The sequence below is a fragment of the Augochlora pura genome, chromosome 6, assembly GCF_028453695.1.
Source record: "Augochlora pura isolate Apur16 chromosome 6, APUR_v2.2.1, whole genome shotgun sequence".
NCBI lineage: Eukaryota > Metazoa > Arthropoda > Insecta > Hymenoptera > Halictidae > Augochlora > Augochlora pura.
Window position 1 is genome coordinate 15742605 of NC_135777.1, and position 12331 is coordinate 15754935.

Consider the following 12331-nt stretch of genomic DNA (forward strand, 5'->3'; position numbering starts at 1 on the left):
ATTAGTTATTATATTTCTCAAAAGTCAATAATTTTGCTTGTGTAAGAATTTTAAGTATAAACAGACCATATCGTTAATATTACGAGACAGAATATTTTCTAGAGATAAATTAAATTCATGAAGTTTTAGATAAATTTTATATATAGTACTGTATTACCATCTTTTGATAATTCAAAATGGTTTCTTGATACTGAACTAGGTAGCGTTAAAATATGAAGGATTCATGTTTTCAGACGGATTTCTTCCTTTCGATTCTTTCATTTTTAAACACTATATATTTATTAAGATTTTTAGTCAAATTCATATTTTAATATTGAATTTAGATACATTCTTTGCTCTTTATTCTTCTTTTAAATATAATATATTTTGTCGAAACCGATGCGGTACATACGTAGTACAAAAACCGGCCGCTATTTGTCGCTACATAGTAGGGTATACTTTATGTTTAGTTTTTTAAAAATCCAAATGTGGACTTAGGTAATGACATGAGAATCAGTTCGCTTGAGTTCGCTGCTGATCGAATAAGGAAACACAAGTTTACATACCTCCATCTTTTTTACTCAACAAAATAAAATACGATTACTATTTATGTAAGTAAAAGCTCTACTTTTAAAATTAAATACATCGAATTCTCTTTGCAGTCCCCAACATACTATTTTTTAAAAAACAAATGATTAATAATTTGTTCATTATTGAATAGTATAAATTTGTACATTTATTTTTTGGAATAATATTTAAATTAAATATTTATTATATTTCATTAAATGACTATTTCTATATTTTGCTATTTAACTTTGCTATTTTGTTCTCTATAAATGAAATGTAAAGTATTCAAACATTTTATTTTTACAATCAAATATATGATCGAAACACAAAAAATGTCATTTCTATTTTACAGAAGTTGTAATTTGATTTAGTTATTTAATTTTAATTTCAATTTTAAAATAATAATCGATATGTATTGTTAGTAAACATGGATTAAACTGATAAGATTTCTAGCACATCAGAATGTATCGATATATTAAATATCGATGCGTTAATATTATGAAATTAGCCAAATATAGAAGAACAAAGGAATCACAACACAGGATGTTTAAGTTACTTAGAAAGTAGCATTTAAAATATATACATTATTGTTAATTTATTGTCATTGTATATATAATTGTATTATTGTAAATGAATAAAATTTTGATATTCTTTCGTAGCAAATTACATTAACGTGTAATATTCCTGTAATATTGATTATACATTGTACTTATGCATTTATTAACATTGAAATGTTTAGTAACGAGAAATATACAAAATATATGCTTTCTAACTTTTTTTTTTTTAAAGCGAATGTTAACATTTCTAAATTCTCTTTCCATAAATTATAATTTACTTATTTAACAGTAAATAATATTCTCGATTATAACTCAAGAAAGACCGTAAATTTCTTATGTTTTATTTTAGTGTTCCAGCATATGTGCTTCATTTTAAACACTAACAGTGACATTTTCAAAGCTGTTGACATAAAGAATTGAATTTATTGCACTTGAAACACATGGTTCAAATGGACCATATGGCTCCATCAAATGGCAGTTGATGTATATCTGTAGATCTAAAAATAGCTAAAATTTGAACTCTCTTTGTGACGTTCTACAGTGAAAAACTATACACATTCCCATACAAAGGATTGAAAACATGAGTTTATAATAGCCACATTTTTTTGTACAAATTGTAAGAACATAGAAGAGTTTCATAATATCACTTTGATTTATTTTCATGTATGCAACTATCCATAAAAGGACTCTAATATCTCTTCTTCTCTTCCATTATCTCTGTCTCTCTTTATCTTTAGTCATCTGAATTTAACATCGTATTTATATAGAGAGAGAGAACGAGAAATTATACACATTTACAATTAGAAGTACATAAATATAATACTAATAGTATTTGATATTGAAACATGCTAATTATACTAAATAGAAATGTAAGATGTGTAAAGAATCAGTCCAACATAATTTAAATTGCCGAAATTTATACTTCTGCCTTTATAACTGTGAAAGTTTTAAATACTACTGCAGTTTACTGACAAAGATGCTCTTACCATCAGAGTCATCAGCAATGACCTCTTTGCTTCTTATCTCAATAACAGTGTATTCAATTAATTGACTAAAGGAAGCATTCCAGTCATATTAAAGATATTACAACTATTTGAATAGTTACTATGTTACTATAGTTGATATTACAATTTATTCACAGGTAAATATAGTTGCATACCATATAGAATGAAATTAATATTTTTTTATTAACTATTTCAGATATTTCTATCAGCACTTACTACATATTCAACAATGAAGTATATTTTGATATTGTCTTTACAATTACTTTGTGTCGATTTAATCATTACTAGGGAAATTACGTATGTTTTAAATTATTGTTAATATCTTATGACAAAAAAATGTAAATACAAGTTTAGTTTTAATCAAATATTCGTTTACTATAAAATGACTATTGATTTTAGACATGAAGACATTAAAGATGCAATGTTAAGTTTAGTACACATGATGCGAGATAATACTGAAAAATTAGAAAGACATGAAGTACGAGAACGTCAGTTGGGGGAGCAATTAAAAAAAACAATTGCAGTATTGACAAAACGTATGTCAACAGTGGATGGCCTTAAATCACAAATAACAAAACTTGATGAAAAAGTTACAGGAATCGAACAATTAATTTCTCAGGTATTTCATTAATTAATTAAATTTAAGTTTCTTGAAATATAAGCGAAGGATGACATATATCAATATTTTCTTCAGAGAGATGAACGTGAAAGAATACAAATGCAGAAAACTGTTGATACTTTAGAAGATTTGGAAAGTCGGTTAGAGGGCTGGCTTACAGATATTGAAAATAAAGTATCGGAAGTTAATACTAGGCCCATTGTTACACCACCTTCTATTGATAATGTCTCTCTTGTTGTCTCAAAACTGAATAATACGGAATCATTGTTGATGGAAAGGATTTCCAAAGCTGAGTCAATTTTAAAATCTGAAGCAATGAAGCTAAAAGATATTTCAGATGTTCAAACAGGGACAACACAAGCATTATTGACCGAGGTAAATAATTTTTTATAGCATTTTAAAACACATATTAAATTTGAATGCTCTATAGATTCAGGATATTAATTCAAGACTTAGTCATCTTGAGATCTCATTGGAGAAAGTCAGAGAATACACTCAGGCAATTAAAAAGAAGTTACAAGAACCACAATTTGATGCTATTTCTAATATTGATCAATATGCCAGTGTTTTACCTTCTATACAACAACAGTTAGAAAATGTATCTGTACAAATTAAAGAATTACCAAGGTAACATTCATGTAAATTATTATAAATTCTATAAACCATAACAATTTTCTTCTAGTAATAAATATTTTGTAGATTTCACAATTTTAGAAACTAATAGACACAATTAAGAGATTTTACTTTTTAGGATTAACGACATTCATCACAATGAATCGCAAATACTCTTACAGGAAGCAAAACATACTTTAAAAGATGTTGTTACTAAAGGAATTAATGATTTAGAAAATAAATTGGAGAAGGCTAAAGTCGAGACAAAGGACACAATTGGATCTCTTAGGTAATATTATTGTGCATTGTACGAGTCGACTTATGTTTAATTACATGGGTAGCAGGTTATTAAATTTGATTGAAACATTAGAATGGACTTGGCAAATAATGCCGAACGGGTGAATCAAGAATTAATTGATCTTGAAAAGGGACAATCTGTAATGGTTTCAATGGCTGATCATGTATTGGACACTAAAAGGAGAGTAGAATATGGGGTACATCAAATTCTTTTAGAAGTAGGAGACTTGGTGAAAGCACAAGGTGTAAATATCAATAATACCTTAAATCAAAGATTCGACGGTATATCAAACGATATTATGGACAATCAGAATGGTGCTTTGGCAAATTTAACTACTAAAATGGAACAAGAAATGAACGAGGTAATATTTAAATGAGGTTTTTCATACAATTGATATTTGAAGTATGTATAAAACTCATTTTCATAACAGGTGTGGCGACAGATAAATGTCATGTATCAACAAATGATGGAGAGTACAAAAACTTTGGAAAAATTACATAAACAAAATGTAGAATATGTAAATGGTACAACTACTACTATGGATGGCATGGAAACCAAGGTAAAAAATGCTTCATTTTACGAGATGTTATAAAATACTAGATTTTACCGAAATAAATATTTTTTATGTGTAGGTTGGTGAGATAACAGAACGTATGACAGAAGTCGATAAAAACTTGAATTATCTCTTGGGACGACTTTCACTCGTGACGCAAGAATTTAATCTAATAAAAACAGGGTTGGGTACTGCGTTAGATAATATCAAAGCATCTTTCAAAGAAGTACAGGATAAAGCAAATGATTTGAGTAATCCAGGACCACATCCAATACCTGAAAATTATGAAGAATTTAGTGAATCTGATAGCAAATCAGGTGGTAAGCCCGTACCAGAAATTGTTAATAATATTTTCAATCAACCAGTTAATTAACTTATATTTTTGTGTACTTCTAAAAAGTAAAAGCTTAAATTATAACTTAAACCTACGATTGATCAACTAGCAGATAAAATTTATATATTCGACTAAAATTAATTTTACATAATTCGTGTTAGTTTATAATTTCTTACTTGATACTTTTAACGAAACATATCTATAATCTAAAGTAAACAATGCTCACTTCAAATATTTGTATTAGTTATGGAAATAAAGTAAAACAATATGAATCTCATATAGAACGTGTTAACATCGTTAGTGGAATCCAGTTATATTGGAGATTATATATATATATATTATTTGTTAGAGTATTTTATTTAAATATTTTTTAGTGGTACAAATAAGAAATCAAATAATCTTCGTTCTTGTATTATGCTTAATGTATTGTTTTCAAATTGCTTTAATCGTAATTATAAAACATGTAATACATCTTGAAACGAATTTTAGTGTAATATAAAGTTACAATGATAATGTAACTTCAGAAACGAAGTTCTTACGAGTAAAGTAATATATTTGGATCAATATATTTTCAAACTTTTATATTATTAAAATAGCTATTAATATTTCAAACAAAGAAAAATAATGTAGAAGAAAAATGGTAGAACATTATATTACACTAATTTTCTGGAAACAAATTTAATACATTTTTGCATATATATTTAAACAGTGACCATCATGTTTTACTAATTATGTTTTATGAATGTCTGTATTCCATGACAGTAATTATTATATGTTAAGAATGACAGTAGTACAGACTTTTGCAATGTATTGTTAATAATTTACAATTTTATATTTGTAATATATAAAATCAATGTATTTTCTTATTGAAATTTGAGTAATATGCTATCATGTAGTAAAATGTGAACGTGAGCAGTGTATCAAGATTAATTTCATTTGACAAGTTGAGGACTTAAATATATAAGTGCAATATTTTAATATTATTATTATTATTATTATTATTATTATTATTTAATATCTTTTCTCTACAAATAAAAATTGAAAATGTATAAAGTAAAACCCGCCGTTTTTAGAAACAGTATAAACATTTTATATATGTAACTGAGTGTTAGAATTTACCTTATTTCTATGTTAGTAATATTAATGAAATGTTTTTCTTATTATTTATAATGGAAATATTGATATCACTACCTTCTTAAATATTTTATAGATACAGTCTGTGTACAATATATTTGTACCTCTAAAACGGAATAATCGGCCCAAGCTATCTTAATTTTGTTGAGATCTCAGAAGGATTAGTTTACTAGACAATGCCTAAGAAATTGTTTGGAAGAATTGCAAGTGATTGCCATGATAAAAGAATTAAAAAATTATGTTTTTCCAATTTTTTTATATGAGTACATGTCGTAGATATCGATAATTTATATGCATTCTGATGATCACAAATTAAAATCGTAGTTTCTCACGAATTGCAATAAATTTCAGTAAAAGTTACAGGATCTGAGATCTACAGTTACTGAGATCTACAAAATGCATTTTTTAAATTTTCGTTATAGGCTCGGATAAAAAAAGTTAAAAAAAAGTCAGTCTTGAATTCATTTATCATGCCAATAAATTGCAATGTCTAAAAACAATTTTTTAGTTATTGTTTAATAAATTAATCCCTCTATCATGGATTCATTTTCATTCCAAAAAGATATAGATAGCTTATGTACGAATAATTTGTACCCTGTCTGTATGTGTTACCTTCTAGTTAAAATAAAACACGTATTTAAAGTTGTGATTTGTATGTATTTGAGTCTGTAATTTTTCGATCCCAATTACCTGTTCCTTGTATTTTTTAGCTACAAGTACAATTGTAATTATTTTTTCACGTAAATAAGTATCAATGAATCGCTGCAATATTAATTTTGCATATTATATTATTCATGTAATTTTATTTCTTATTTAAATATAATTTTTGGGTCACTTAATACATATTTTATGATATATGTATATTTAGCTTAACTCTGGATCATTAATGGAAAATAAATTTGCTTAAAGTTTTTAACTTCAATTAATATACTATAAATTAATGTAGAAAATAAAAAGTAGGATATATAATTTCATGCTTAAGACTTTTTTGTATTTATCCAAATTTATTGAAATAGTAAAGTTGTTTACTATAATTTTTATATAAACAATTTTATTTTTCTAACGTTAAAGGTAATATACAATATTTGCAATTAAATTTCATTACACTGACTCATAAATGTGATTTTTCACTATGGTTTGTTTAAATATAATGTTATATGTACATAAAGTAAGATTAAATTAAGTTATAGTTGTCAATATGTGTATGTATATTGTATATAGTGTAATCTTAATGTATTATATTTTGTTAATATATAATGATACAGGTCCACTATATCCAGCTAAAAACTAATCAAATTTTGTACACTTAGAAAATTTTATAAATATTAAATAACTTAAACGGCAATTTAAAAGCATGTAACCAGTTTATATATTACTTATCTCATTTTAAGTGTGCATGCTTGATAACAGAAAAAAAATTCCCAAAGTAGAAATACTTTTCAAGTTTATAATTACTTTTTTTAAATAAACATGTATATTTAAAAGCAGAAGCTTTGGAAACTTAAGAAAAAATTAATAATCCAAGCTATTTTCTCTTTTAACATTTCTTGTTAAAATTCTCAGGCAACCATATGATACAAGTACGATATATGGATTAATTTACATTGCACACGAGATAACAGATAAACATTGTCAAAAGACATTATATTAATAACATTCGATTTTATACAGATAGGAAAATGATTGAATAATGTTAGAACAACTTTGAAGATTGTACATACAAGTATATTACATTCACATTTTTAACATCACTTGTTGGAATAATAGACGGAAGTTTTTATTTAAAAAGAAATAAATGATATGAAATGTATATTACGTAGATAAAGGAAAAATAATATAAGTACTATTCATTAATTACTTTACTTTCATGTAAAAACTCAGTTCAAAATAAATTGCCAATATATCATTAATCTTTAAAAGACACATGTGACATATAAGGTTTAAATTTCTTGTATTCCATAATTTGTATGATAATAATGGTTACATGATAATCACAGAAATACTCAAGTGATAAAAATATACAAAATTTTACAAATTATTAATGTATATGCACAAATTTGGATTAAAAAATTACGGGTACATTTTATTAGAAAAAAACAGGTTATTTTTTTAATATGTACTAAATTATGAGTCGATCATATTAATTTTGATGGAACTTCATTAATGCATTTTAATCGAAAATTCGACACATAATTTTAAATTACTTTATAAATGATACTGTAGAATTAAATATATTTATATACTATTGAACTGTAAAATGTGTTGGATAACTGTGTATAGAGTTATTTTATAAAAACGATACTATACCAATTATTGAAATGAACTTGGAGTGTACGTAAATTGCTAGTGAATTATTATTACATTCCTTTACATTCCTTTATATTCATTATACTTATACATTTTCCTCATTAAACAACCGGTCTAACGAGATGGGTTACAAACTTAAAATTGCGTTTATAGATGAAATTTTTGCTTTTTGAGTTGACATTTTCGACTTTTTAATAAAACAAAATATATTAATGTGCTCCAGAATTTTGAGAATAAATAAACAAAATTTGTGATTCACTACAAATGGATGGCCTTAAGTATTACAAATTTTTATAATGCTATACTTTTGAGCTGTTTCTGTTTAAGCTATATGAACTGCACTGTTGGATAATTTACATTAAAGCTTTTCCATTAATTGTAATGGATGACCATTTATGCTACATATGAGAAATATTAACTACTAACATCAACTGTATGCTTTACAGTATATTAGATACGTTAACAAGCCCCCTTGACAAGCTTTGGTTAAGTTTGTAACATTATAATTAATTTTTATTACAACTCTTTGCAGTGCTAGTTTCCTCAGATGACATTTTACATATTTTAGTTAGTGTAATTAAGATTTATGACACCTAAACTGATAATTATACAATAATACAGTCAATCATTGCTTGCATAACTCCAAAGTATTCTCAAATTCTGCTTGCATTCTGTTTTTTTTTTCACATCTTTAGACTGTTATGAAAAGTATGTAAAAATCCCTTGACGAAACATATTAGCACAGCAAAGAAATGTTGATTATAAGTTTATATACACCCCCAATGCAATGGAAACGTCATTAGAAATGTCTACCCTAGATAAGCACTGAGTTAGAAATTTGTAATATATTGCATATGCTCAAACTGAGATATCTTTGAATATTAGAAAAAATAATGCAAGTTCTCAGCTGAGCATTTGTTAATGCTATTTTGTTGTTGATGGTTTTTATAAAAGGACTTCTTAAATAAAGCTATGTAATTAAATTCGGAGTATTGGACGCATTACATTAGAATGCACAATCTTATCTAAGCGCAATAAAGAAGAGTGCTGGATACTTTGAGTCAATTCGATTTTATATTTTTGGAGATATACGGTATACACATGCTCTGGCAGTTTATAACTACTGAACAACATCATGTTTACTAAACCGTATTTTTCAATCATTGCTATTAACTTAGATTGGAATGTGTACCTCACCGTAATCTTAACAGAACTACTAACGGTAAATTCATTTTTTATCGCTATAACTATTAAAGTACAAATAATGAATGCATTACTTCCACATACAGATATGATATATATATATATAATAAATATTGTCAGTAGCTTTTATTATTCTAAAACCTATGTATTGATAAAGTGACTAAATTCCATAATATGATTAATATTTTAATTGAATCCACATAATAAAGATTTATTCTTATGTGTATACTTTATAGTATCCATACACTCTTTTTTCAATTACACTCTCAGATTTTGACTAAAATTAAGCAGCTGCTAAATCGAGTAATTGGATTTAGATATGCCCAGATGACGTTTGCTACGCTTTTGGGGGTGCGAGTGGTCCTAGCTGCTAGTAGAGGCAATAGGACTAACAGGAGTCAAAGGGCTACTTGCAGGATCCCGGAGACAACCAGTTAATGTTATTACAGCTTTGCGTCTTCCAGCATTGTTACGATGTTCACAGAGCCAAATTCCTTGCCATTTTCCCAAGGTCAACTTTCCATCAGTAATTGGAATGCTCAGCGAAGATCCAAGAAAACATGCCTTTACGTGGGCTGGCTGCAATTAAGTTATAGAACTGAGACTTAGTTCCTTAGAATAACATCATTTTCAAATCAACACAAAGTTATTGATTGACTTTTTTATTATCAGCTAATTATTTATAAACCTACATCTTATCATAAATTGAGCATAGCAACAATATTATTGTTTTGTGTTATGTGAACTATTAAATCTCTAAGTTACCTTAAATTAATATATGAAAATTATAAACAAATATATATCAGAATAATCAAATTCAATAGTGAACTCCACCTGAATAATAAGTCTAAGATGTTGATGGACAATTGGGGTAATTGTTACAACAAAGCAAGTGTAACAAAAAAAGCAAAGCAATTTTAACACATTATAAAATTCATCTAGTTGTAAGAATTTGTGTAAATATTTATTAATTTACCATATCATCTGGTCCTTCTCGACTATGTCTATAGGCCAATCCTTCAGGAACTATTTTGTTAAGCATCATTTCTACATCATCTCTAACATCTGGATCACAATTTTCATTTAATGCGAAACTTGCTGATGTATGAAGAACTGAAAGTTTTAAAAATTAAATATTTATATTTTCTAATAAATGAATATTGTATCTTACATTAAGTTTATTTGTATAATTTATGTTATTTGTATTCTTTTAAAACTATATATATATATATTACATAATAGTACAAAAACATGTATCTAATTTTTTTATGATTATATAAATATCATTTATTCATACATGTAGAACTTACATGTTTATAAGTATGTATTCACACACACACACATATATATAAATATATATAAATATATATATATATACATATATATATCTTCAAAAGATAAGTTATGTATATTGAAATGTACTTTATATTTGATATGCAACAGATTATAAACAAGATTATACTAAACGAAGTAAAGAATTTAATAATGTATACAGTTTAATGTTCACATTGTAATATTTTTGCAATAACAGTATAAGTGCGAAGTAATTGCGTATAATTTCACTTACTTTGTATGTGACAAAGTCCAACAGAAAATTCGCAGAGTTCCGGAATTTTTTCTAATATTTCTTCGGTAACGTGATGGATACCTCGATGCTGTGGTCTTAGTCTAATTTTCGTTTGAAACCAAGCAGAACCAATTTGAATCTTTCTCTTTGTCGAGGCCATGATATGATACGCTGTAGAGATTACACAGTTAACTAGACTTCGAATAAAATTTCTCGCAAAGCGAAGATACGGTAAAATCTACTTCGAGTCAAAAATCACGAGAACACGGTCCACTCCATTGGAAATGGTATACGTCTATCCTCGCCTCTTGTCGGCTACAAGACGTATGGACTTAACCACATCTTTTAAGATTGCCTAATTGCATCTGCTGTATTTCGTATTCATAAAAAGGTTATGAGAAATAATGATTGACTTAATATGACATACCTATCACGTTTACATACATGCATGCTCACCTTCATCTACACGGAATATTACTATCAGTATCATATACACATACTAATAATAAAAAAACGAGACGGTAAAATTGTTTGAACGTAAATCATTATATCACCAACGATTACAGATTTCTTAATATGTACACCGCTTAATAGAATTTTAACGGATAATGTGCCATACTGTACGCCATGCCAGAGAATAAATAAATCGAATGATAATCTAAACAGTGATATAAGTTGTGTTCCGTTATGGTACGTTTTCAGTTAAAAACGTCTATTTATTAATCTATTAATCAGCTATTTATTTATTGACGTACCAAAAATTAAAAATGGAGATGATAACAATGAAGATTTAATAACTGTAATATTAAATACATATTTATATGTGTGTACACATATTGTGAATAACTATATTAAATACGTATATGTAAGTTCATATTAATACAATGAATATATAATTGTAATGTGAAATTACTTATTCTGAATAAATAAAATTTGCTAATTTATCAATTTGAATAGTAATTGTAAAAATAATAAGGATATATTAATACTACATATATGGACGACTACATAAATAAAATTAAATTTTAATTAATAATTTTCAAGCTACACTTATTTTTCATCAATTGTTGTTACTCCCATTTAATTTTAGTTGTTATAAACATGCTAACAAGTAAACGAAAAATGACAATAAATGCATGTTCATAATCTTGAAATTTTGAACTTAACGGGAACTATATTGCCGCTTCTGCATGAACTCGAAGAACAGTTTCTAATTGACGGAGGGCTTAAGAAGGGGGGTAGAGGTACTATAAAGGAACGAAGGTACCATGGTATTATGGTCACCTTGGACCATATTTTGGTCTAAGATAGAGCTGGAAATTAGTTGTACATAACAGAGACAGAGCATTTTTTGAGACTGTTTTGAAATGTACTACAAGAGGATCTCACAAATCGATTATGGTGTTGACGAACCATTCCCCTAGATGTGCAGGGTAGGACTTTTAGCAGCATAAAGATCCTCACACACTTACGAACGCACTAAGTATTCAGGCAGCATCATGTTCTTCTTTGCTGTTACGCAGTCACAGTTATTTGTAAGGAATCTATGTACTTACATGATCCATGCATTTTAAAAACAATTGGCAACATTGTACGT

At 26.9% G+C, this 12331-nt stretch overlaps 2 protein-coding genes across 4 annotated transcripts; one reads left to right on the forward strand and one right to left on the reverse strand.

Annotated features, from left to right (window-relative positions):
* The first annotated feature begins 114 nt into the window (after window positions 1-114).
* LOC144471556 (uncharacterized) lies at window positions 115-6396 on the forward strand. The gene is made up of 9 exons (XM_078183710.1): window positions 115-590; window positions 2304-2404; window positions 2507-2726; window positions 2802-3101; window positions 3157-3353; window positions 3478-3627; window positions 3709-3997; window positions 4067-4195; window positions 4269-6396. The coding sequence occupies exons 2-9, from the start codon at window positions 2337-2339 to the stop codon at window positions 4560-4562; spliced, it is 1647 nt and encodes a 548-aa protein (XP_078039836.1). The 5' UTR covers window positions 115-590; window positions 2304-2336; the 3' UTR covers window positions 4563-6396.
* Window positions 6397-9351: 2955 nt separating this feature from the next.
* Window positions 9352-11401, reverse strand: LOC144471560 (UPF0047 protein YjbQ). Of its 3 annotated transcripts, XM_078183714.1 has the most exons (5): window positions 11191-11399; window positions 10977-11102; window positions 10735-10905; window positions 10144-10280; window positions 9352-9746 (listed from the first exon to the last, which is right to left on the reverse strand). In XM_078183714.1, the coding sequence occupies exons 3-5, from the start codon at window positions 10892-10894 to the stop codon at window positions 9531-9533; spliced, it is 513 nt and encodes a 170-aa protein (XP_078039840.1). In that variant the 5' UTR covers window positions 10895-10905; window positions 10977-11102; window positions 11191-11399; the 3' UTR covers window positions 9352-9530. The 3 variants fall into 3 exon arrangements, with proteins under 3 accessions (XP_078039840.1, XP_078039839.1, XP_078039841.1); XM_078183713.1 differs by having other exon boundaries at window positions 10735-11102; window positions 11191-11401; XM_078183715.1 differs by lacking the exon at window positions 11191-11399 and having other exon boundaries at window positions 10977-11177.
* Window positions 11402-12331: the final 930 nt, after the last annotated feature.

Bases quoted from the DNA above. Each gene is read 5' to 3' on its own strand.
- LOC144471556 (XM_078183710.1), top strand. From the start codon at position 2,337: ATGAAGTATATTTTGATATTGTCTTTACAATTACTTTGTGTCGATTTA. The intron at 2,405-2,506 runs GTATGTTTTAAA...TATTGATTTTAG, and splicing joins ATCATTACTAGGGAAATTAC to ACATGAAGACATTAAAGATG. The intron at 3,102-3,156 runs GTAAATAATTTT...AATGCTCTATAG, and splicing joins CACAAGCATTATTGACCGAG to ATTCAGGATATTAATTCAAG.
- LOC144471560 (XM_078183713.1), bottom strand. From the start codon at position 10,894: ATGGCCTCGACAAAGAGAAAGATTCAAATTGGTTCTGCTTGGTTTCAA. The intron at 10,281-10,734 runs GTAAGTGAAATT...TAAAACTTTCAG, and splicing joins TGGACTTTGTCACATACAAA to TTCTTCATACATCAGCAAGT. The intron at 9,747-10,143 runs GTAAATTAATAA...ACTTAATTGCAG, and splicing joins GAGAAGGACCAGATGATATG to CCAGCCCACGTAAAGGCATG.